We start from the raw sequence: 25,459 nt of genomic DNA on the forward strand, positions 1-25,459 counted from the left end.
TAGTCATGTTTAATGTCTCCGCAAGTTGATCTTGTTTGCGTATCATCTTCATCCAATAACGCTTGCAGATCGGCGTCCTCAATTTTTTTTTGGTCTTCCGGAGCGCTCCTTGTCCTTAGTGTCGAAATCGCCACTTCTGAAGCGTTTAAACTAATCTTCACAGGTAGTTTTCGATGGTGTATGTTTGCCGTAGGCTTCCTCAAGCAAACGACGTGCTTCAGTTGCATTTTTTTTCAAGTTAAAGCAGAAAAGCAAAGCTTCCTGCAAATGCTGTTTATTTGGCACAAAACTCGACATCTTCATTGTTAGAAAAAATATTTTTTCGTTGCGATATGTGTTGGTATTATGACTGGTTATTGTTCACAGATGTCCAAGCTATAAAAGAAACGCAACTTTAGACATGTATGTCGACTACATGTGTCGTTAGCGCCATCCATGTGTGAAACCCGGAAACTTAGTTGCGCACCTAGTATATATGTGCTTTTTTCAAAATACTATATTTAAAATTTTATTACTATTTTTAAAATACTATATTTCTTTAGTAGTGCAGGATTAGACTCAACAAGGTCTATCTTGCTGAATAATATAGTAAATTTCACTAGAAACAGCAAAATTCGCTAGAATTATATAACATTTTATATCGAATTATATCGAATTATATCGAATTATATATATATGATTTATAGATATTATATAGAAAAGTTTATAGAATAGCAAATATCTCGTTAGCACATTTCAATTCCTAAAATATAGATAGCATATGAAATTAAAATATAGCCAATTATTACATAATGTCAATATATTCCTTGATTAAAAAGCTATAATAATTTTTGCTATAAAATAGGTAGCGCGTAATGACTTTCACGTATACTGAAATTAAGCTGCCCATCTGGTATCTGTTTCATCACCCAATGAAATGGATACCATTGCTTTTTTGTACTTGAGATATTACTTGAATGAATCAAAATTACTCATCCCTGCGTTAACTGTATGATGAGTTATGCTATCTTTTTAAGGTAAAGACTTTTCAGTGTGACTAAAAGTCACTCACGCTACTTTTCTAAGATCAAAGAAAAAACAGACAAGCTTACAAGAATCGAACTCGCGAATCGCGAATAAGAAATCAAGGTGTGGTAAACGCGATAAACGTTGCACGCGTAATTAATTGACACGCTGACTGCCGCGCCGATTTCCATTGCTTCTACAAGAGCTTAGCTCATGATCGAATCACTAAAGATACGGTGAAGAAATGTAATTCGAGATGCGTACATCTTTTGCCACGTTTCATTGGCTCTCTAATTAACCGTGCTCAATCTTCTTAGATTCAATTAATAGTACCTTGCACATGGCTTAACGAGACGTGATAATAACGCGATAGCGCCAATAGCCGATGCGCCCCAGCGCGGCATTCAACGTGTTAACAAACCGTAAAATTCGCGCGCACAGCTTCGCAGGGTAAACGTCGTAACTTTGTGTCTCGCTTGCATTAATACTTGTTACAGTGTGTATCTTTCGACTGTTTTCTCGTTTCACGCCAATAATCGTCACTCCCGTGACATAAAATTCGGACATGTGACGAGCGATAAATCCGACTCTCTCCTTCTCCGCCTCTCTCTTTTCCTTTCTTATCTGTTAACGGTGTCAACGTATTTTTGCCGAAACATCCTGTGTGTATACATTACGCGTCGTATCGGCCGTGATATAAAACGAGAAGAGCCGTGGACAAAAGAGCGTCGAGCACGAGCGCTCTTCTCCGCCGCAGCATGGAAATACCGGTGTAACAGGATTCTCGAGGACCGTAAGATCTCTCGGAGGCCCCGCGCGCCCGTCTGTACGTTTTTTTTTTTTCTTTCTTTTCTCTTCTTTCGGCCGAGGCCAGTGCAAGGTCGACTCTCACCTTGTGTCGTCTCACACGTGCGGACTCGCGTGCGCCTGGTGGCTCCGGGAGAGATCACCGAATCACACACGATCGGAGCGAAACATCGACTACGCGGCGGCCAGTCTGATGCCGCGTCATGTTATTTACATCGGGAATTGATACCGCCTCGGTCATCCTCATCGCGCTCATATTTGCGCGCACAATAATGATCCTTGTGCTAATTAATGAATATAAAAAAGAACGCGGCACGCGGTGAGGTTTGCCTTGACGCGCGCGGCGGCCGAGCCGGTAATTGAACTCGTCGAAATTACATTGGCGGTGCTCGCTTAAATAACAATTCACTGAGCTTTACTACTGCATTTAAATAGGTTCCTATCTAATTAGTTCAACTGGCTTAATAATGCAACGCGCATGGCGCACCGATGGCGTCATTCATCTCGCAACAATGCTTCGCAGCGAGGAATTGTGATCGGCGGGACATTGGGAATTAATGAGTCGCAAGTCGCGTTATTATTTAATGCTACGTTACGAATTCAACGTTCACCACACGTCGATGCGTCAAACCTCGTTTCGCTTGCTGCCGCGAATCACGTCGCGAGTCCCAAAGGCCGTATTCTTGAAAAATATCGCATACGATATTTCGATGAAAAGCTATAGTATATGAATTTCAACTTTTCATGGAAATATCGTATGCTATATATTTTTCGAGAATAAGGCTGCGAGTCTCTTTCTCGATATCGTCGATCGCGAAAGTATAAAACGCGGACTTGGCAAAAATCGTGCGCCGCGAAACTACAGAAAAATAATTTGTGCTCTTTTAGCAAAATCATCATTGCTACTGCATATTCGTAGTGACAGCAAAAAAGTTTAGTTGACGTAACTAATTTTACAAATTATTTGTTATCAGAGCAGAAATAGTTTCGTTGCCAGGATAAAAAAAATTTGTTGAGTGTATTTATCTTAAGAATCACGTTAATTTGCTATCGATGTAAAATAATGTATCCTTAGCAAATTTATTTACTATTGAAGCAAAACTGCAACTGTTTATATAAATCCATTATGATTCTTACAGCAAAATAATTTGTAGAATCAGCAAATTATATCCAGTAAATAGTGATTAGTACTCTTAGCAAATCTTTTTGCTATCCATATAATAACGAAAAGATTTTGCTAGACTAGCAGAAAATTTGTTGGACCAGTAAATTATTTTTCTCCGTGTATATTCTTAAATATGTATTGCCAAAAATTGGCGATATAGGTTGACATAAAGACTCTACGTAATCACAACGAATATAAACACCATTTAAAAAAGGAGGTCTTTATTGTCAGAAGAACTTAAAAATGGTACAAATGTATTAGATGATTGAATATATACTTATATATATGACTTTGTTAATGCAAAATCAATAACATTTATCTGATCGAAAATAATGCAAAGTAACGTTTTCATTTTTAACATTTTCACTAAAAGAAAGAAATACACGAATATACATGCCCGCATTGCACCGAGGAAAAAATTTACTAAATTTCAAAAAACGTTTGTTTGAATAGTACTGTAAAGATATTTGTTTAAATTAAGTAATTATTTTCTAAAATTAAAGAAACAAATTTATATTTAAAACTTTTTTATTTAATTTTAGAAACTAATTACTTCAATCATTTAAACAAATATGTTCACAGTACTATTCAAACGTTTTTTAAAATTTAGTAAATTTTTTTCTCAGTTTTTTCTCATTTCCTTTATTTCGCGCAGAGAGGCATTTTGTTGGTAGATGACTATGATGTAAACATAAAATAAACGAGTCTGCAGTAGCAACAATACTATTTGCGAATGTATCCTTGAATATTCGCACTGTGATTCCCAGCATGCACTGCGCTTTACACATCTCGAATATCAGTATTTGTTAAATTAATATTGAGCATAAATAAGAGCAATATGGTCATTGTTACTGTCGACTGCAATCTGCTCAAGGAACGGTCGTAAGACGAATGCCGATCTGCCGTTACCATGCTGGTGGTATATTTGTGACGTCGGGTACCTATATACATCAGAAATATGTACGAGAAGCTTTATATCTTCTAAAAGTACCATGAGTTTATAAGGACGGTACCTCAAATCGAATCACTATATTTATTATTATCTCGTGCATCCCGCATCTCGTGCTAATATAGCGACCGGAAAAAATAATTTACTGCAGCAAAACTAATTTGCTACATATGGACAGTATAAATATAATTTGCTGTGTTAGTTGCTTTTTCTTTGCTGCAGAAACCTATTTTCTTGCTATGATAACAAGAAAGTTTGCTCCTACAACAAGAAAAGTGGCTAACGTAGTAAATTTGCTACATGATGGACAACTAAACATAATTTACTGCTTTAGCTACTTTTTTATTGCAGGAGTAGATTTTCTTGTTATCATAGCAAGGAAATTGGCTCCTGCAGCAAAGAAAAAGTAGCTAATACAGCAAATTATGTTTAGTTGTTCATATGTAACAGATCTTTTTCTTCCGTGCGGGAAGGATACTTCCTATTAATGAGTAACTCGAAATATCGTTTCCATTTAAAAATTAGTACCTCGAATTTGGAGGTACTACACGATACATGGTTAAGAGTGTACGAATTACGAAATTTTACGGGGCAATACGTTGTTGCAAGATAAATGACACTCGTGCGCCATGCGCGTGACATTATTAAACCGATTGAACTAATTATATAATAGGCTAGAGGGAGAGACCCGTTCCCATTTAAATACAATAGTAAAGCCCGGTGAATTGTTATTTAACCGAGCGTCGCCAATGTAATTTCGACGAGTCAATTTCCGGCTCGGCTGCGGCGCACCAAGGCAAACCTCACCGTGCCGCGTGTCTTTTTTATATTCGCTAATGTTAATGAGTACAAGGATCATTATTGCGCGCGCAAATATGAGCGCGACGAGAATGACTCCAAGCGTTGTATCGATCCCCGATGTAAATAACGTGACGCGACATCGACTGACCGACTGGCGTAGCCGACATCTCGCTCCGATCGTACGTGACTCGGTGGTCTCTCTCGGAGTTACCAAGCGCAATAATTTTCCGACGAGTAATTGAGCTCGGGCGCGCGAAAATGAATTTATTCGCGACACGCGACTTCCTCCGCGTCGTGCACCCCGCCGATGCGCGCGAACATCCTCGAAGAGGCGGCCACCTCCGATTTACGACGACGTACTACTGTGCCCAAAAAGTAAGACCAATTTAAAATTTTTTTTTAAATCTTTATTTATTATTCCAAATCTATTTCGTCGCCTTCAAAGTAATTCCCTTCAGACACAATACGCTTATGCCAACGTTTTTTCCAACCCTCGAAACAGTTGTTAAAGTCAATTTCTGGAATGGCCTTCAAAGTTTTCTTCGATTCAGCTTGTATCTCTTCAATCGAGTCAAAACGGTGTGGTCTTTTGAGTTTAGGGAATAGCTAGAAGTCACACGGTGCTATATCAGATGAATATGGTGGTTGTGGAACGATATAGGTCGAATTTTTAGCGAAATGGTCTCGAAGAACCTATGCAGTGTGAGATGTGGGTTTACATCTATCACTGCAGTGTGCGTTTATACACTGAGAGAAGAATTTAGTAAATATTATCAAAATTTGGTTACTATTACTAAATGATAGACGTAAATATAACGGGTCAAAGCTATGGCAATACTTATTAATTAATTTAGTTCTGTAAAATAAATTATTTATTTGACAGAAGTAAAATTTATTTGCTTCCAGAATATATTTGGTAAATAAAACTTATTGAATAGTTGAGCAAAATAAGCGATTTTGTAATAGTTACAAAATTTTTGATAGGTTCAACCAACTATCTGTAATAATAGATATTGAAACGATGTAATAGCTGCAAATGAATGAATTTTTCGTTGTGCTGCAACAAAATATACTTATATTGGTAACAAAATAGAACTCGTACTTACTGAATTTTTTATTATATGGGATATAACGATTTCATAACAATTATCAAATATCTGTTCATAACTGTAATATATTTTATATTAAATATTTAACATTAAGTAACTATTACTAAATTATTTAATTGATGTTACTGTGAATGCAATTACGTCATACTCCCGATTTATTAAATATTTGGTAATTATTATCATATTTAGCATTAGTTACTAAGGATTCAATGAATTTCTGTAACTAAATGCAGTTTGTTATAGTTACCAGTCTTTTCTCTCAGTGTATGCATCACGTAATACGGTTTCCAACCGTAGGGTTGGAAAAAACGTTGGCATAAGTGTATTATGTATGAGGGGGATTACTTTGAAGGCGACGAAATAGATTTGGAATAATAAATAAAGATTCAAAAAAAAAAAATTTTAATTGGTCTTACTTTTTGGACACAGTAGTATTTCTATAAATTGCGCCCGGGAATGCGGCGCTATAGTGTCCCGAAGGACACGTCGCTTAACCTGCGCCTGTTACATATCGCATTCTCCGCGCGATCCCGCGTATTGTATCCGACGCGCGTGCACCGGCATACATAAGTAAACAGTTATAAGTAGGTGTAATGCGCATAATTCCGTATCCATTGCGCTCCGTGGCTACTCGCCGGTGACGCGCCGATGAGTTGACAATAGTGGATGTCAATCCTGGCTATAGAATTCAGCCGTATAACACCCATGTGTTTGGCTACACAGTTGCTATAGAAACGCCCGATTTATACTAACACAGATAGAGAAATGGAAGAAAGGAGAGAGAGAGAGAGCTATTTCAAAACATTTTTTAATTGCATGCATTTGGATTTCGGGTGGTACTCGAGTTTGAGTGTTCAAACATCTGGATATACACTGAGAGAAGAATTTAGTAAATATTATCAAAATTTGGTTACTATTACTAAATGATAGGTGTAAATATAGCGGACCAAAGCTATGGCAATACTTATTAATTAATTTAGTTCTGTAAAATAAATTATTTATTTGACAGAAGTAAAATTTATTTGCAGAATATATTTGGTAAATAAAACTTATTGAATAGTTGAGCAAAATAAGCGATTTTGTAATAGTTACAAAATTTTGGATAGGTTTAACCAACTATCTGTAATAATAGATATTGAAACGATGTAATAGCTGCAAATGAATGAATTTTTCGTTGTGCTGCAACAAAACTTATACTGGTAACAAAATTATACTTATACTGGTAACAAAATAGAACTCGTACCTACTGAATTTTTTATTATATGGGATATAACAATTTCATAACAATTATCAAATATCTGTTCAACTGTAATATATTTCATATTAAATATTTAATATTAAGTAACTATTACTAAATTATTTAATTGATGTTACTATGAATGCAATTACGTCATTCTCCCGATCTATTAAATATTTGGTAATTATTATCATATTTAGTATTAGTTACTAAGGATTCAATGAATTTCTGTAACTAAATGCAGTTTGTTATAGTTACCAGTCTTTTCTCTCAGTGTAGACTAAATAGAATCAAAAGAAGTTGATATAAGTTTCAGAGTATCAAAATAGGTGTTGAATGGAATAGTAAGGCTGTAAGTATGATCAAAATTTCGATTCAGGTATAGTCAGTATTTTATCGGTCAAGTTTACAAGTACGGCATCTCCTTGAGAGAGTGACTGTCCGGACAGCTGGATATGGAAATATCCAGCTTACATTGGCAGCGTGAACCGCACAGTCGGCTGAACACGGAGATTCGTCGCGTTGGGAATTTTGCACTGGCAATTTTTCCTTTCTCCGCGACGAGATACGCAGAGAGATTGTTCGCGCTGGTCCAGTCTGCAGCACTCCTCTTCCTGACGTCGGCGGCAGCCGGCGAGACGATTTATCGTCGCGCTCGCGCGACAATTTGCATCGCGGTGCGTGTCTCTCGCGTGCCGCGGTTTCTCATTATCTCGTCGCGTCGCCCGGCAGGAATGGCATTTCGCGATCGAGAGATTGCGTAACAGGATCGAATTCCGCGCGTCCGTTCGATATCGCGCAATTAAACCCGCAATCGACAGGTTTCGCCCCGGGCGTTTCTCACTTCAATGGCCGCGTTATTACCGCGATATTAGCGAAAGGTCACCGATGGACCCGCACAAAGCGCGCGCGTGTTCCCTCAGCCGTATTTCGTGGCCGACAGCACTCGTTCCCTGACGGTTTTCTTTGAGCGCGCGAGCGGAAGAGCGGTCGCGTTCGCATTTGCATTTCGATCGGGTACACGCGTGCCGGCCGGGCGAAAATTACAAATGCAAAAATATGAGAGTCCTCAGCCTGCGAGAGAGTTACGAGTCGGTCGCGTGCGAAATTTCGCCGCGCGGAAGCGCGCATTCGTTATCCTTTTTGCGCGTTTAGCGTGAATCCGTTCTATTTTTGCACGTACCCGGCCAACACAGAAGCGCGCTGTCACTCGCACTTTTTAATCGCCGCGTCCCATTTCGCAACAAGCGCGCCAGTTTTCACCCTCCGCGCTCGAAGGACACCCGCCCGACAGTTTTCTGCAAATTATAGTTATTTTTCGTTCCGACCGTATCTTTTGTAGCAAAATGGTAGTAGTAACATGCATATGAAGTTATGATTACTAATATTATAATATTATAATAGAATTTAGTATAAAAAATAGTTCTTTTAGCCACATATTATTTATAGTAATTATTTTTCTCTACTTAATTATATATGTAATCACATAGAAAAAATAATTATTACATATATAATATTATATATATATATATATAAATTATATATATAATTGCAAATATTGAATATATTTTTTTTTAGTGTGTGAAACTCGGAGAAGCATCTCCGCGGCGTTTTTCAGATATTAAATTGATTTTAGCGACGACACGACACCTACCGGTTGTTTTAATTAAAAACAACCTACTGGTTGTTTTTAATGTCAATTGAGCTGTTCTTTCGCGTTTATATAATCGAGCCCCATTTTTTCCCCCAATGACGCTCGCGCGGACTGTAAAAGGGTCGGTAAATCTATCAGCTCGTTATTAACGGGGCGGCTGCATTATGCAACGTAATGCGTCGTCGTACCCGTAGCTCGCGTAAGCGCATACGTATAACGTACCCGGTCATAATAGTCGCGGTTCGGTCATTCGACCTTAATTAAATGAATATTCATGCGAGCTTCTCTACGGCGGCCATTAGGTGAGAGACCAGAAGGGTAGAGGAAAAGGAGTTGGATCTCGTAAGAAGAAACCGCCGCGCGGCGACGAGATCCGGTCGTGTTTCAGCGTTTCGTTCGCACGTTGTTCCAGCTAAGCCAAGTATTATTCTCACTTCTGTATTATGCTCGGCTGGTAGCAGAATAACTCGTTTGCGAAACAGCTGGAACACATTTTTTCGATGAAACTGGGAGCGCACCAAATAGTTACGATCGCGAGTCACTGGCTGCGTGCAACAGTGAAAGCTAAAACGGAAAAAACAGTTCGGTTTGTGTAACTGAATTTTCTGTTACACGGGGACTAGATGAAGAAAACTCGATTGTGAGAACAGAAAGATTCTTATAGAAAGTTTCTACTCGGTCAATTGCTCTCAGTTACTTCAATGCAGCTAAATATTCAGACGAATGTTTTTGGTCACAGTAACAGGAATATTATTTCTCGTCAGCGAGTTTTTCCTCTGATCCCCATTCAATTACGCGAACTGAAATGTTTTCCTTTGTAAATGTGTTGTAAAATTCGTGCATCTGATTTCTCTCTTAAGGCTATTCTACAATTGCATAGGCGTGATCGTAAGTGGTTGTAAGTGATTACGACAGTCAATCAGAGTAAAGCAATCAGTGAATAAAATAGTCTGATTGGTTGGCTCTTACGTTTACGACCACGCTTACGCAATTGTGGAATGGCCTTTAGTCTTGGCTGAATCTAAGAACATATACCAATTAAATTCGCGAATTTTACAGTTGCAAAGCAACTTTCTCTGCTGAAAGTCATTGCTTATAGGTTTGCGTGATTATGACAGCGTTCAAAGTGACAGTACACGGTATGTAAATATTAGCTCTTTATTATACTCTTACCTCTAACAAGGTGAAAGTGTAATAAAAATAGTTCAGTTGAGTAATTTTAGAGCTCCTTGATTAAAATTAAAATAATATCAAATTTGACAGAATTTTGAAAAAAAATTGCTTGCAGTTGTGACGTCGGATGTCTCATGTATTATCAATCATAAAAGATTGTTACGTAGGCTTGTAAATAGTGACTTACAATTATGACTATTTAATGCGCTCTTTTAACTTTTTCAAAGAGAATGTGTTCAAGCTGTCTTACAAACGCATATATCTATACTCAGTACTCGAATACTTGAACAACACCCAAATAATTGAGAAATAGGATAGAACGTCCAGATTAATCCAAGAGTAGCACTCTCTTGCGCGAATTTTATCTAATCCTCTGTGTACAATGTTCAGGAAATTTTCGAAATAGCGCGAATCTGTCTGCAGATTTGGATTTTATTGCGCTGCTATCTTGTAGTTGAAGCTTTTCCATATCTTTGGACAAAAGAATGTCCAAAAATGTTGATCTTCAACCAAGATACGGTAGCTCAAATTTGTCTAAGTCTGAAAGACTCATATTATATTGTATGTCCCAGAAATATAATTGCCCGCGGAGTATTAAGATAAGGATTTGAAAGTAAATAAGTAATTAGTAAATCCCTATATATTTTAACGTGTGATAAGATCCGAGCAAGAGTGTCGAAAACTAACGAGCGCCACAACAAGTATCTGCTAAGCTAGCATCACATGAGCTAGCATGCACGATTTCATGCTTTTTTATATGCATACTCATCAGTTCAGTTCCCTGCGTGCATCGCTACCATACATTGGAAGCACTTCTATGCAGTAAACTGACCTGCTGCCGGTCAGCATGCATGTGATCGTGCATAAAATCGTGCATCGTGTGATTCTACTTTAGCTGAGCATTTCCTCCTCCCCCTTCCTACTCGGGTAACTTGTTATTAGCAATATACACAGAAGACTCAGGCACCTGCGGTTAGTAGCCGAGATACTAGAATACACAGAATTGACACCGCTGACTCCAACGCGTCGGCGTCGTAATTTGGCGGTGCAGCTAGGCTGCAAATTTCCGAAAGTGGTTCAACGAGCGTGCGTTAGCGCCACGTGTCGTTCGACCTCGTTTACGACGGGAGTAATTCGTCGGCTGGCGAGAGGCAGCCGAAATTAAAGTTTAAACGACACTCGAGCGAGCGAGCGAGCGGCAACGCGATCTCGAGCGTGCTCGGGAAATGCAGGACGCCCCCTCGACGACGACGACGGCAAATCGCGCGCTCGTTTCGCCGTTAAACGAGGGAAAATTATTAGGAAAACACTTGGACGCGCTTATACACATACCTACTCGACAGTTTGCGAACCTGCCCCGCCTATTTATGCTAATGTCGAACGAACTACTTCGCGACGAGGACGAACGTTCTTCGTACCGCGAAACCGAGAGAAAATCCCGGAGAACGTTCTCATTTCAAGTGCATTCGCGAGACGCTTAATTCACATGCTTTCTTTAATTCCCATCTAACTACAATTCACATCCAGACGAGACAACTGAATATTGCGAGCCGGTATTATAAGTCCCGAATTGTACGTTCGAAAAAAAGAATACAATCTCATCCTTAGCGGAATCATCTTGTATATGGCTTCAAGAGAATAATTCCGCAACCAAAAGGAAAATATTCTAATCACAATATTGCTCCTCTTCATTAGAAGAGGGATACTTTTTCCGTAAAAGTTTTCGCTCAAAATATATACAGGAAATAAAATTAATTTTTTTTATTTTAGAATATTTTCCTTTTGGTTTTAATAAAAGAATCCTTTTTAGGTCGAAGCATAAGACTCGGCTAAGGGTGAATTAAAGTCTACAATTTTTACTTAAATAGTATAAACAATTGCTTATATGAAAAGGCTAAAATCCTTTTCTTCTCCTTTTATTTATTTACTTTATAAAAATGCCTACGCCGTATATTCACAAATTCATGATGCAAACGTTCGAGTTGCCTATCGCGTATTATTCTGATTCTTTAACTTGCAATTTAACGAACAATTTAACTCTCATTTGTTTGTCTCACACTACGAAGTTCAAGTCGAATTCAACGAGCTTATTCAATGATGTGTAAAGATGTGTAGAAGCTTTTGTCATATCCACTACGTTTGCGAATACGTAATGCTGATTGTCGCGTATCATTCTGATTCCGGAGAAGGTGCGCTTTTGTCCTCCGCTCGCTCTATTATTGTCAATATTGATCATGCTGATTGACCCTAGAACACTTGTGCTGCGTCAGAATCCAACAACCCGCACACCACCTGCTTCACGCATTCCGCATCACTTCACCGCGCCTCGCGTCGCGCGCGTGAAAGACACGGGTGAAGGGAGATCGAGCAATTTTCTGTCGACCGTGAAGCGACGTGGAAAAAGCAGACATCGCTCGATGTTTTCAATTTATGACGAACTAACCTAAGCTACTCAGCATTGACTAGGCTTTTTATATCTAGAACACCTGAGCTTAAATTATCACAAAGTATCAAGAGGATGAAATCAGGGACAGGAATGTCCAGCTTTCAGGTAGTCCAAATTTTCCGCAATTATACTGAGGAAAAAATATTTAAAAATTAACAAATATTTATTACCGTTAACATATTTACTTAAATTAAAATTCTTTTTATTTAATCAGATTATCGTTTACTCGGTTTAAATAAGAAAAATTTTGATTTAAGTAAATATATTAATGATATTCACCTAATAAATATTTGTTAATTTTTAAATAGTTTTTTCAATGTATGCAAAATTTCGTCCAGATCGGTCAAAAGGTTTAGGAGTTTATAAAGAAAAAGTTCATATAGAGCGTTTTATTTTTTTACATAGATTACTCGCGCGGCTATCGTCCGTTTGAATCCGCGTGGGAAATATGTCGACGGATATTATCGATGAATTTTACGATTTTTCGCGCGCAGACGAGCGAGTGAGAAGGAAGAAGAAACGAAAAGTTTCATAATACGATTTAGCTGGAGTGTTTACCGTACATAATATTAATTCATATTTAATCTCTAGGTCGCGCAAGCTTGTACAAATTGTATTATATCGTAACGCGTGTTAATTTCGTGTCTGGGTTTATTCGATTTTGCGAGATTTTCGCGAGGTACAGATACAATCACGGACGCGCACGTACACGAGAATCGAATTGACAGAATTTACGTGCGTAGAGCACGGTGTTTTGTCGCGCGATTGCATGAAAAATTAATAACGGCAAAAATCAAACGCGCGCAAAAGTGACGTGATGTCACGAGCACGCGCGACTTTCGCCCCGGCCGTTTTAAGACACGATTCAGGCGGCGCCTGCGATTTGTTATGCATTCAGATTCTCAAATAGTAACTTAAACATATGGTAATGAAATTCTCCCCTGGCGTACAACAACTCGTTCGAGGCACAAAGATATTCCGGGTTACTTCTCTAACTCAATTCAGCCGCAATATGGCTCCGTGAGTTTTCCGTAAAAGCGGAACCCAACCGCTGGTGCAATCCCCGCAACTGTTTTGGCTAATCTGCACACCACGATCCGGAAGTGATTTGCACGCCGATTTCAAAACCATAAGAAAAAGACTTTATTCGCCGTAATAAAAACATTAGGAAAACAGATTGACTTTAAAAGTAAATAAAAAGGACGTCTATTGAGCGCAAAAAATACTTTCCTGTAAGAATAGACCAAAAATTATGCGTTCAACAATTGACGACGACGACATACATTCTGTGTATATGAGAGAAAAAATATCTAAGAAATAAATAATATTTATTTTACGAATATATATAATAACATATTCACTAACATAAGATATTTCTCAAATAAGAAAATGTATATTTTCTTAAAATCTTAATCTTTCATGAAAGCAGTTCTTTATTCTAAACAAAAAAAGAATTTAGATTTACATAAATATGTTATTATCTCGGCTATCATTTGTGTATCCGGCAATTTCTTAAGTCACTTGGATATTCGATTTAGGTGTACTTATACTGAGAGAAAAAATATCTAAGAAATAAAAAATATTTATTCAATGAGTGCTGGTAACGTGTTTATACAAGTATAAAATTTGTTATTATATATTAAAGTAGAAAAATATATATTTTCTTAAAATCTCAACTTTGTTATGAGAGAAATTGTTTATTCGATTTAAATAAAATTATTTGGATTTAAGTAAATATTGATACCCACTGCGAAAATAAATACCTTATTACGTATTTTTCTCTCAGTGTTTCACGCTGTATACCGATTAGTTTGGATATTCGTGAGTACTCGTGAGAGTTTGTGGACGCCTAGGTGCGCTTGAAACACTGACAGCACTATTTCAAACTCGCGTCTCGTTTACGGTGCCTCATTTGCAAAACGTCACTTTTATTCTGCATGACGAAACATGCGACTGAATCGTATCGCTTGAATATTGCGAGCAGATATCGGCCCGCTCCCATCTCTCAGGCTCTCTCAGACTGAGAACAATCGCAGCTTCGCGGCATTAATGCGGAGCCGGTTGTAGCCCGACAGTTCTGAGCTTCCTGATGAAGTTGGCGCGTTTATCTCCGGCGGGCGAGTCTATTTGAGAGCTCCTCTCGAAAGGGCGGCTCGCGGATGAAATTCTTGAGACGCGGTTACACTTCTTAATTAAGATGTGTCAGAACGATACCAAACTTCGTGCTATCCGGCAAATTATTTCAGCTCCGTGCTCAACGGAGTGACGTCGCTTAAATGTGATCCTCGTCGCGCGTTGTTAAAGGAAAGGAAAGACGGTAAGAAAGGGAAAAGATTTCGCAGGGATCTCCGGAGAATAATTCGAGGATCTAATGAACGTCGTTCGTAGCGACGAAATATTTCGCGGCAGGCGGAAATGCCCTTTCGCGTATAATCAGGCGATTCGAGGTACGAATAAACGTCACTCTTCTCGTTTTTTATCCGTCACGATTCTCGTCACGTGCACTGAGAGAAAAGTACTACATATTTATTTGATAGGTACTATATATACATTATAGCATATTTTCTTAAATCAAAATTCTTTCATGTAAACGATGCAAACAATTTGATGAAAAGCTAAAATTTTCTCAATGTCTTAAGAAAATGTGGATTTTCTTATTCGACTAATATTTCATATTAGCAAAATTAGATATATTTTTAGCACCCACCACACATAAGATTTGCTGTCTCTTTGCATAAATTTGCACCACATTTGCTGCCTCTCAGATATTTTTGCTCATCAGTGCGGATTAAATTCACAATCACGCTCGCACGATGTCGCGTGTATTCAAAATTATTACCTTAATTATGCCGCTCTCTCACGATTCGAATAAAATGTAATTTCAGCGAGCGCGGAGTCGCATCACGGGAAATTCATTTTCGCGAATTAACTCCGCGAATTAACGCCGTTGTTAACCGAAAAATCATTTTCGAGCGCAGCCGATTTGGCTGCAATCTGCACGTAGGACGCGGCTAAATTCCACCGGCTGGATGTCACCGACGCATGTATGCGTCGCGATGCTTGTGGCATTACGTAATATCGACGGGAACTTTGCGAATCGCAGCGGGCTGTGATAGCCGCGCACAATGGCATAAAGCATCATCGCGGCCGGCTAATTGAGCGCCCTTGGCAAGCCTACATCAATTTCATCACATCCGCCGATCGCATCTGGGTCAAAGATAGCACGGGAAACTTGTGTGTGTATACGCCGCCACAGGTTGGCGGCGTGGCTAATGCAGTTTAGAATGGACTACGTGTCCGTCAAAGCGCGACTCGCTTCTCCAAACTAGCCTAATAAGACGGCGGAGGTTTTGTCGAGAGGTCCCGAGACATCATCATGCAGCGATGCAATTGCCGCTTATGAGATGCGCAGGTGCAATATATCGTAGTGAAGGGCTCGCCCGCGAATTCGAATAACTTGTTTGCCAACGACAGACTCGCCACTTGCTTCCTGAACGTGAAGGAACTCGAGGGAAAGAAGGAAGATAAGAGTTTCCAACTTTCAGTTGTGGGAATCTTATTACCTGATTTGAATCGAGGCAGTCGCGCGTGTGTCACGGCTCAGGAATTTGTCGTGGAAGTCTGGGAATGACTTAACGATTTAAAAAAATATAATTATTCTGCAGACTATGATGGAATTGCGAGTTGAAGCGCACATTTTATTTTTATACGGAAATGGAGAGTTTATTTTCTCTTTCTCTCGTTGGAGGCAATACAAATCTCTACAATGCCCAAAGCATGCGAATAATACTCATAAAAAGATGAACGAGAAAAGAGATTCGCGTACTGCAATAGAATTTCACAATTGGAGATGTATTTTATTTTTATATACACAAAAATTGGAATTTTTATTTCCCTTCTTTCTTTTTTATTGGGAGTGATATAGATTTCTGTAATTCCCAAAGTACACTTCAAAAAATACAATCTCACCCTTAGCGAAATTCTTTTATATATATATGGCCTTAAGATAATTTTTCTAAAACCAAAAGGAAAAATATTCTAAGATTCAAAAAGTCAAATCCCAGTAAGTTCTATCGTAAGATGCTATTTTCTGTAATCACACGTATTCTACATTACACGTATGATCAATATAACAAATGACCAACCTTTAATTGCGCAATGCCTATTAATTGCACAATGCTTCTAAATTGCACAATAATCAAATACTTTGGTAATAGTCAAGTTATATTTGGCAATTATTACCAAATGATTTGCCATTTATCAGACCACTCAATTGGTTCAACTAAATGAAGAATTTGTTTTACTAATTATTTTGTAATTATTTACCGGATAGTTGGTAGCTGCTATTATACCCGATACTAATTACAAAATGTTGCACTGAAAACCAAATACATTTGTTAACTATTACAAGACTTTCTTTCTCAATGTACTACAAATAAAAGACGAACCATTCTCTAACTTCTCCAACTTTAACAATAAACTTTCTTGTATTCTCTGACTTCAGGAATGTTGTACTTAGAATATCTCCCATTTAGTTTTAGAAGAATCCTCTTGAGGCTATATATAAGAGGATCTCGCTAAGGGTGAGATTATATCTTACCAGGTGTCTGCGTACAATTCCGCCAAAGAGTAAGAATGAAGAGAAGAAAATATTCGCGTATTTACCTGCATTGCTGACGGCTTTGTCGAGCGTGTTTTAAGAGTTCGCTCGAACGTGATTGCAGCCACTTACGTGGCGGGTTTTTTGCCGGCGACACACGCTAATTAGAATTTGTGTCACGAGTCTCGCAGGTGTGAGAAAGAGAGAGAGAGAGAGAGAGAGAGAGAGAGAGAGAAAGAGAAAGAGAGATGTGCCCCAAAGGCCCGGTTGACGGAAGAAAGACGCAGTTGAGAGTCATTCTCTTCCTTTTCCTCTTTCCTCTTCCATTCTTTCTCGTGGACATGAATCTCTCAGATCGCGGCGTGGTGCACCAGCCGCGCAAATCGAGCTTTCTCGCACTTGAAAGATTGGCTGCGCGATTTTTGCAAACATTTGCTCGGTGTGATCGATCCGACTGGGACATTTTGTTCGCAGCTCGGACTCCAAACCAACCATTAACGATAGCGGTCGCTCGTTTTTATTATTTTCCCTTTTTTATGATAATGGCGCGCGACTGGCGAGTATCTTTATTTAAATGCGCGATCGCCGAGTTTGTCCCGAGAGACAGGATTGGTGATCCAAGTCGCGCGAAATGGGACCGAAACGCCGCGGCGAAATCAATGTCGGATCCGTCAGCGCAATAAAACTGGCCCGGTCGCGTGCGCGGAAAAAAAGAAAAAAGAACGCCGTTGTCGGTTATATATGAGGGAATTTGCAAAGCAGATTCCCTCGGATTTCGCCGGCGCTCGCGAATTTTTATTCCCGCCGCCCTTAGTGCCCGTCTAGTTTCGAGGCTCCGCTTTAATCCCGCTGCTTTTGACATGCGCTCTCGGCTCGCTGACTTTTCGCGCGATCTGCGTGTGGAAAATCGCGAGCGCGCGAGGAAATAAAGCACGATCGGCGCGAAAAAGGTCTGCGTGCATATTCATTGTTAGCGCGAGTGTCGCGAGACGAGGCGACCTTTGCCGACGAGCGCGAAGAATAAACCGATAGAAAGAGAGAGAGAAAAAGAGAAAGAGAGAGGGAGGAGGGGGAGAGAAAGAAAGATGCAGACAAAGAAAGGAGGGAGGGGGAGAGAAAAATATCCAGAAAATTACAAAGTCAATAAGAATCTCTCCTTTCCCCTGCGCTGGATGTTAGTGCGAATAATTATTAGGAGAGAAGAATAAAGATGCATTTTACGCCCGGCAAGTGAGGAGGTCCAAGTGCTAGGCATCAATCATGAATTTTTTCACGTAAACTCAATTTTAATTAACGTTTTTCATGTTTTTTCCCCTACTATGAAATCGTGAGATGCAAATAATTTTGCAGTACTCGTGAATCTCTTCCTTCAATGTAAACTCGTGAAAAGTAAACATTCTCATGTATTTTCAAGTCAGGCTCTTCACTTTCCACGAGTCGACGCTTGGAAAAAGATTCGCGATCGACGTCCTGACGCGATCCTGACTGATGCAGTATTTCTCGCAGCTTTGAAAATGAATCATATAACTGCACCATTAAGTTGGAATAAGGGTTGATTAAAATAATAATAATAATTATATAAAATAATAATAATTGGGATTCACGGTTTAACGTTGAAGGCAGATTCACCGCGTGCGTTGTAAGACCGGAAAAAAATTTCGACGCGCACGTTTGATACAGTCAAACATCATTATCCTGTCACTCTAATAATTTTTCGCATTAACGTCTAGCGCACAGAAGAAGAGGCTCTTATTGTGCTTGTAGCTATCTTAATATAGTTGTGTACCACGCGATCCTTGGATATGTAGTTTAGAGGAGGATATCATCAGGAAAGGATATCTTCCGTGAAGTCACCGGGAAGGAAGAAAAGGTTACGATAAACGCTGCCAGCAGCATAAAGCGCACTCGTAATTAAGCGACTTACCGAACTTTTTTCGTCGCGACTCAGTTCAGCGGCGAAAAGGAAGAATTTCGAGGCGCAAGAAAAAGATTGATGCAAAATTTCCCGTACCTCGGCAGAACCTTTGGTCCCGGAAGTCATGCAGACGACGCGACGCTTAATTACCGGTGAAAGATTAAACGGCTTCTGCGAGAAGCTGCTTATTCGTCTCGGGCTGGGCGGCCATCTTGCTCAGGATTTCGCGCCTACACGCCCGCGCCTGCGCGGCGAGTAAAAAGTGCACCAAAGTGCGTATACTTTTGGCTTAAAGGCCTCCACATATGAATTATCGCAAACATATGACGTAAACTTGAGCTGGACAATCAATCAGAAGAGGAGAATAGAAGCGACAGGAATTTAGAATATAATGAATTACTATAAGAACTACTGCAGGTGTAATTTTTGGGATTAATCATTGTTTGTTAAACATATTGTCGCGTTGATTATTTCTTGAAGGGGAAAGATCAACGCGACTGTCACTCACTTTCCGAAAGTGATCTAGCAATCTCCTAGAACTTAGAAGGATATGTATTGAGATTCACTATAACATTAGAACACGTTACTTACGCGTTCGTCAACTTGATTTCTGTTTGTACTCATGTTACATGACTCACTTCGCAGTTTTTGATCGATCAGCCGTTATGGTGGTACGATTATCTGTGGTCTGTTGTTTTCAGCTGCACTGCTGAGCTGGTGCAATAAGTTAGAATGAGAAAAAATATACTTGTCTCACTTTAACTTATTGCAGTTCAGCAGTGCAGCTGAAAAGAGCAGACCACTGGCTATCACTCAACTAGAGGCGCGGCCTATTGTAATAATACACGGCTACTCTCGCTGCCCGTGCACTTGCCGCGAGATACTATCATGTCTCTTAATTGTAAATATAAGCAAATTAAATCTGCAATCGCGACTCTTATTGTTTTTCATCATTATGTATTTCTGCTTAGTCTTAATCAAAGAGTCTAACAATTGCACAGTTGACGATAGAGACTGGATGATAGAGATTTATTTAGCGACAGAGACTTGTCAGAAGATAGAAATTTGACCATTAGCCAAAATATCGATCGATATATTCGATTGATCGAAATCCTAGTTACTCGATCGAGAGATTCTAGTTACTTCCATCTACGGCGATCCACTTCCAGAGTGTTTAAGCTTAAAGAAATAGCCCGAGTTTTCCCCAACTTAATTTTCCGTCTTGCCTTTACGGTTACGGTAATTTGCATGCGAATACCCTAAAGTCGGCTCGCTGGTCAGTGTTGAGTGCGTTTCCAGACAGCTATTGCGACTTCAGCGCCGTCGGTGGCGGGAGGAAAAGCTTCAGAGCAAGAACGTGAAGTACGCAAAACGGAGGCGGAGGTTGTAATTTATTAATGTCTGGAGTGTAATTCGTCGCTCCTTAACGCAAATAGCTTCCAAGCGCGAAGAGGAAACACTGTGTATACGTAGCGCCGTTGGTTCGCAGGTATAAGCAGGAATTTAAATGAGGGTGTGCGTTTTATTTGTCAGGTTATTCAACGGCAACCATTTTTGCGACATAATTTGACCGCGAAACGCCATAGTCCGCGGTACTTTGTGGAATTTTTCTGCTACTCGCGGTTCTTCGTACGAATTATTGAGAAATTTTTATCCTATCTTCGACTTTAGTATTCCTATTAATACCTGCTTCGATATTCTATATCGGTTTCTTTTGATTCTATTTAATCTGCTAACTGCTAGAACCTACAAGCAGCATTTTGTGCGTTTGTCATTTGTTTCCTGTCATTGAGAAGCACTAAGTAAAAATTTAACTTCCACGTCGAATTTAACATCCTCGAGTCGAAATGTTGATCCTACTTTTGGCTTCAATAATACCATTTAACGTCTATTTTGATGCTCTAAAGCCTACATTAACCTCCTTTGATTCTATTTCACCTACCAACTCTGTGCAGAGAAGATTCTCTTTAGAGATCCTTTTTAGAACCTACAAGTGCATTTCCTACCATTCAGATGCGCTAAGTAGAATTTCGGTTTCTATATTAGTGTATTAAGCATAAGCACTGATCCTTCAGAATATACAGATATTAGAAGGTTCAGATTGAAAGGGAGAAGTGGGGCTAATATGTCGACTCGAGCAGTCCGATTGCGCTCTGGCGAAAATAAGGAAGGCTCAACATCGACCAGCGCATCTTCCCCGTGGCTCGCGCGTTATGACGTTATCATCTCGCGTTATGACGCGTCATCTCGTGGAAAGGAGCCAAGGAGAGCTGCATTTCTGCGGGAAACAACTGCATTGATTAATCGACGCTGAAGGCCGTCGCATGGCTAACGAAGAAAGTATCGCGCGCGCGTCTCATCGCCGTGGAATCTTGAAATTTCTCAATACTTCGTCGTCGTGTCATTATGCAATAAGGAGATATGTGCGCGTAGCTTCTTACGGAAATAACACGTGCATGACGTATGAACGACGAGGTAATCGAAGAATCGTCGGATTTCTGTTTGCAGAAGGTGGACCCCGAGCTGATATTTACGAAACAAGAGCGAATCGGGAAGGGTAGCTTCGGCGAGGTCTTCAAGGGTATCGACAATAGGACCCAGCAGGTCGTGGCCATCAAGATCATCGATCTCGAGGAGGCGGAAGATGAGATCGAGGACATCCAGCAGGAGATAATGGTGCTGTCGCAATGCGACAGTCCGTACGTCACCAAGTATTATGGGTCTTACCTCAAGGTAAGTGGTAAAAATGCGGCCGGGTCTGTCTCGTAATCGATCGCCATCGCGACAGCTTCATCTCGGCTGCGTTCGGGGAGACGCTATTTAGCGCTATGAGCGTCCTTTGTCTTTGTTCAACTTTCAGGAACAAACAAGGACAGAGCACACTCATAGCGGTAAATAGCATCTCCCCGAACGCAGCTCTCGTCTCGCCAAGTTGACGAAATGAACGGCGCCCTGAGTGTATGAAGTTGGCACCCCACTTTTTGAAATTTATAATTTTGAAAGTTGTTCCAGATTGTTCTGACTTTGTACCACATTGTTCCAAAGTGATATTGCTTCATTCGAAACGGTTTTCGAATAAAACAAAAAAAATAATTTTTTGAGCTGGCACCCCACTTTTCGAAAATCGAACATTCTGATACCGCAATAGATTGTTCTAGTTGTTCCAAATATTGTTCCAAAAGGACAAATCCGCAAGTTGAATTATAAGTCCAAAAAATGAAAAAAAATGTTTTTGACCTGGCACCCCATTTTTTGAAAATAAAGCATTCCGATACCGATATAGATTGTTCTAGTTGTTCCAAACATTACTGTCAAATCGATTTTTTTATAAATTTTTGGAGAACGAATGATCTTATGAGTCTCATACTCTAGAACTACAATTCTTAAGCCTAGAACAACTCAGAACAAAAAAGATAGTATAAGTTTACTCTTGGTCCGATAGACTGTTTGTCAAAAAACTTTTTTTTAATTTTTCGGCTTATAATTAAACTTATTGATTTGTGTTTTTGGAACAATGTTTGGAACAACTAGAACAATCTATTGCGGTATCAGAATGTTCGATTTTCGAAAAGTGGGGTGCCAGCTCAAAAAATTATTTTTTGTTTTATTCGAAAACCGTTTCGAATGAAGCAATATCACTTTGGAACAATGTGATACAAAGTCAGAACAATCTGGAACAACTTTCAAAATTATAAATTTCAAAAAGTGGGGTGCCAATACACTCCGGCGCCCTCGCGTTCCCGATAGTTCCTGGGCGCGCGATCGGCCGGTCAGTTTCGCCGCGAAACAAAACACGTGCTCGTCGCGGCACTCCTCTCTTTTCTCCCTCCCTCTCTCTCTCCGCTCCTCTTCTCTTTTTTTGTTTTTTCCATCGTTGTTCCGTCCCAATGAATCGCCGCGATAATCGCACCGGTACAAAAACAAAAACCCATCGTGCGTTATCGAGGGCACTTGGCCGTTACGCCCCGTCATTTTTCATACAGCAAAGAATAGGAAGGGCTTGACGATCAGTTAACTATCGCTTCCGGCCTGACCGTGTCTCCTCGTCGCTTCCGTTTCCTGTGAACGAGTTCAGCGAGCACGATAGGGAATTACCGTAAATCCGCGTATTTACCTCAAAGAAATACTTGTACATTTATTTGTTAGATACAAAGTTCATTTTTATGAAATAAAATTTATTTCTGTGAATAAATTTTTAAATATTTTTTTCCCAGTATAGGAACAGTGTTGGTCATTAATTAAAATTTTCTATGATTAAATCAACGATAACCAACCATTATATATGTTATCATAAATAATTTGATCGACTGATGAAATTAATTGATCAATGTATAATCAATCATAATTAATCGGCGAAATTATTTCTGATTTTATATGTCGACTGGTTAATTTGATTAATTACTAATTAACAAATTATTTTAGTCAAAGAGAATTTTAATTGATTAATATTCAACACATTAATGGATATTGAATACACTGATAGATATTGTACACATTGGGATATTAAAATTTTCCGCAGCTTGATTAAATTAATTATAATTAAACGCATTTTCGCAAAATTACGCGTAAGATTTCAAGGATCATAGAGATATTCCATATCCTGCAGTCAACTTGTTAATTCGTTGACTCGTTCGAAGGAATTTAGAGTTTGGGAATTCCGGATTGAATGAAATTCAGTATGAAATTATTACTTGTGTGAACTTGGCACACCATATTTAAAAATGTGACATTTTTTTTAGGGTTCTGATACTCTCTTGAAAAGTTCTAGAGCTCTATGCAACAATTTTAAATAGTTCCGGTCATTAAATACAAAAAAATAGACTTTTAAGAAAAGGTGCGCTAAGTTTACGCAAAAATTATATAGTGTCCGAGATCCGAGGTACATTTACGCGATCTCGGACATTATATAATTTTTTATAAATAATTTATTACCGCAATCGCGCAGAACTCTTTATATTTTCATTCCCTGATTACAAATGAACGCTGAAAATATTTTTAAACCGACAGAACTCTCAAAGCGCAGGTAGCGCACCCCACCTGCTCGTAGATGTACGCGACTTCGAATACTATACAATTTTTTATAAATAAATTATTACTGCTGTCGCGCAGAACTCTTTGGATATTCGTTTTCTGATCATAAGTGAACGTTAAAAATATTTTTAAACCAATGGAACTCTCAAACTGCGGCTCAAACTGCGGCTCAAACTGCGCATCCCAGCTGCTGGTACATTTACGCGACCTCGAACACTTTATAATTTTTTATGAAGAAATTATTTCTGCTATCGCATAAAACTCTTTATATTTTCATTCCCTGATTACAAGTGAATGTTGAAAATATTTTCAAATATGCAGAACTCGCAAAATAGTGTTAATCTCTCTTATTTTGTTGTCCGTATTTCACATTTTGTGAATTAGGTCTTTGCAAATCGACTTTTCGCTTTTAATTAGTAGAATTATTGTTATATATGATATAGAACTCTAGAACTATTGTAAAACAAACCGGAACTCTAAAGAAATAGTTAATTTAACTGATTAGGTGCGCTGCGTGAACTTAGCGCACCTTTTTTTAAAAGTCTATTTTTTTGTATTTAATGACCGGAACTATTTAAAATTGTTGCATAGAGCTCTAGAACTTTTCAAGAGAGTATCAGAACTCTAAAAAAAATGTCACATTTTTAAGTATGGTGTGCCAAGTTCACACAAGTGAAATTATTCAGTATTTCTGATGCTGGAAATATGTCGTAAGAGATGCTTGATGCTGCAGGAGAAAGCATCCGCGCGCCCGCGGCAAATGCGATCCTACGCCATTTGTACACAAGACGCATGCCGAGAGAGAGAGAGGAAGAGAGAGAGAGAGAGAGAGAAAGGAAGAGAGAATCATGCCGATCAACGGGATCGAGATCGGGCGCCTCGCGGAAAGGTTGCTCGATCGGGCGCGCGCGGTCGTTGGTTTGCATAAGTCGCGCGTTCCGCCGCGGCGAAGTCGGTGAACCACGAAGAGTTACGTTTCACGCGATCGTCGACACGCTTACGACGACGTTGGCTGAGAGAAGACGCGTTTTCCCGTCGACGTGTCGTTTTGTTGCATTGCCGGCAAGCCTGAGCTATTTGCGATTCTCGTCCCCGCGACGGAGGGGAGCACGAGGGAGGAAGAAGAGAAAGGAGCAAGCATTGTTCACATTCTGAAATGGACGCCGGAATTTTTTCACCGACCTGTGACGGGGCTCAAATTTTTCTTCCTCTCGCGTAGCGAGCTGTGTCTGATGAAATACCTCGTTAATATACGGCGCGCGCCTCCGAATCATCTCTCGTTTATCGACCCCTTGGGAAATTTCGCGGCCGATCTGATACGTCATTTTGGTCCATTTCCTATATTACGCTCGTGGACAAGGAATATGATTAAATTTGATCAATGACGTAATATAATTAACATTATATAATACGATATGATGGGACATGGCACGATACGAGATATGGTGTGATATGATTCAATTAAACTATATTAAATTATATCAGTCTATGCGCGGCTTTCCGTAGTTCTCTCTCTCTCTCTCTCTCTCTCTCTCTCTCTCTCTCTCTCTCTCTCTCTCTCTCTCTC

At 39.4% G+C, this 25,459-nt stretch overlaps 1 protein-coding gene across 3 annotated transcripts in view; it reads left to right on the top strand.

Moving 5' to 3' along the window:
• LOC116852408 (serine/threonine-protein kinase 24) overlaps positions 1–25,459 on the top strand; it is a 167,484-nt gene that overhangs the window by 116,456 nt on the left and 25,569 nt on the right. For all 3 annotated transcript variants that reach the window (XM_032832733.1, XM_032832732.1, XM_032832731.1), the window contains one exon: positions 21,370–21,594. In XM_032832733.1, the coding sequence (XP_032688624.1) occupies positions 21,370–21,594 (225 nt within the window). The remainder of the gene's footprint in view (positions 1–21,369; positions 21,595–25,459) is intronic.

The sequence above is a fragment of the Odontomachus brunneus genome, unplaced genomic scaffold, assembly GCF_010583005.1.
Source record: "Odontomachus brunneus isolate Ranch 3 - 2012 unplaced genomic scaffold, Obru_v1 Obru_scaffold_222, whole genome shotgun sequence".
Lineage (NCBI taxonomy): Eukaryota > Metazoa > Arthropoda > Insecta > Hymenoptera > Formicidae > Odontomachus > Odontomachus brunneus.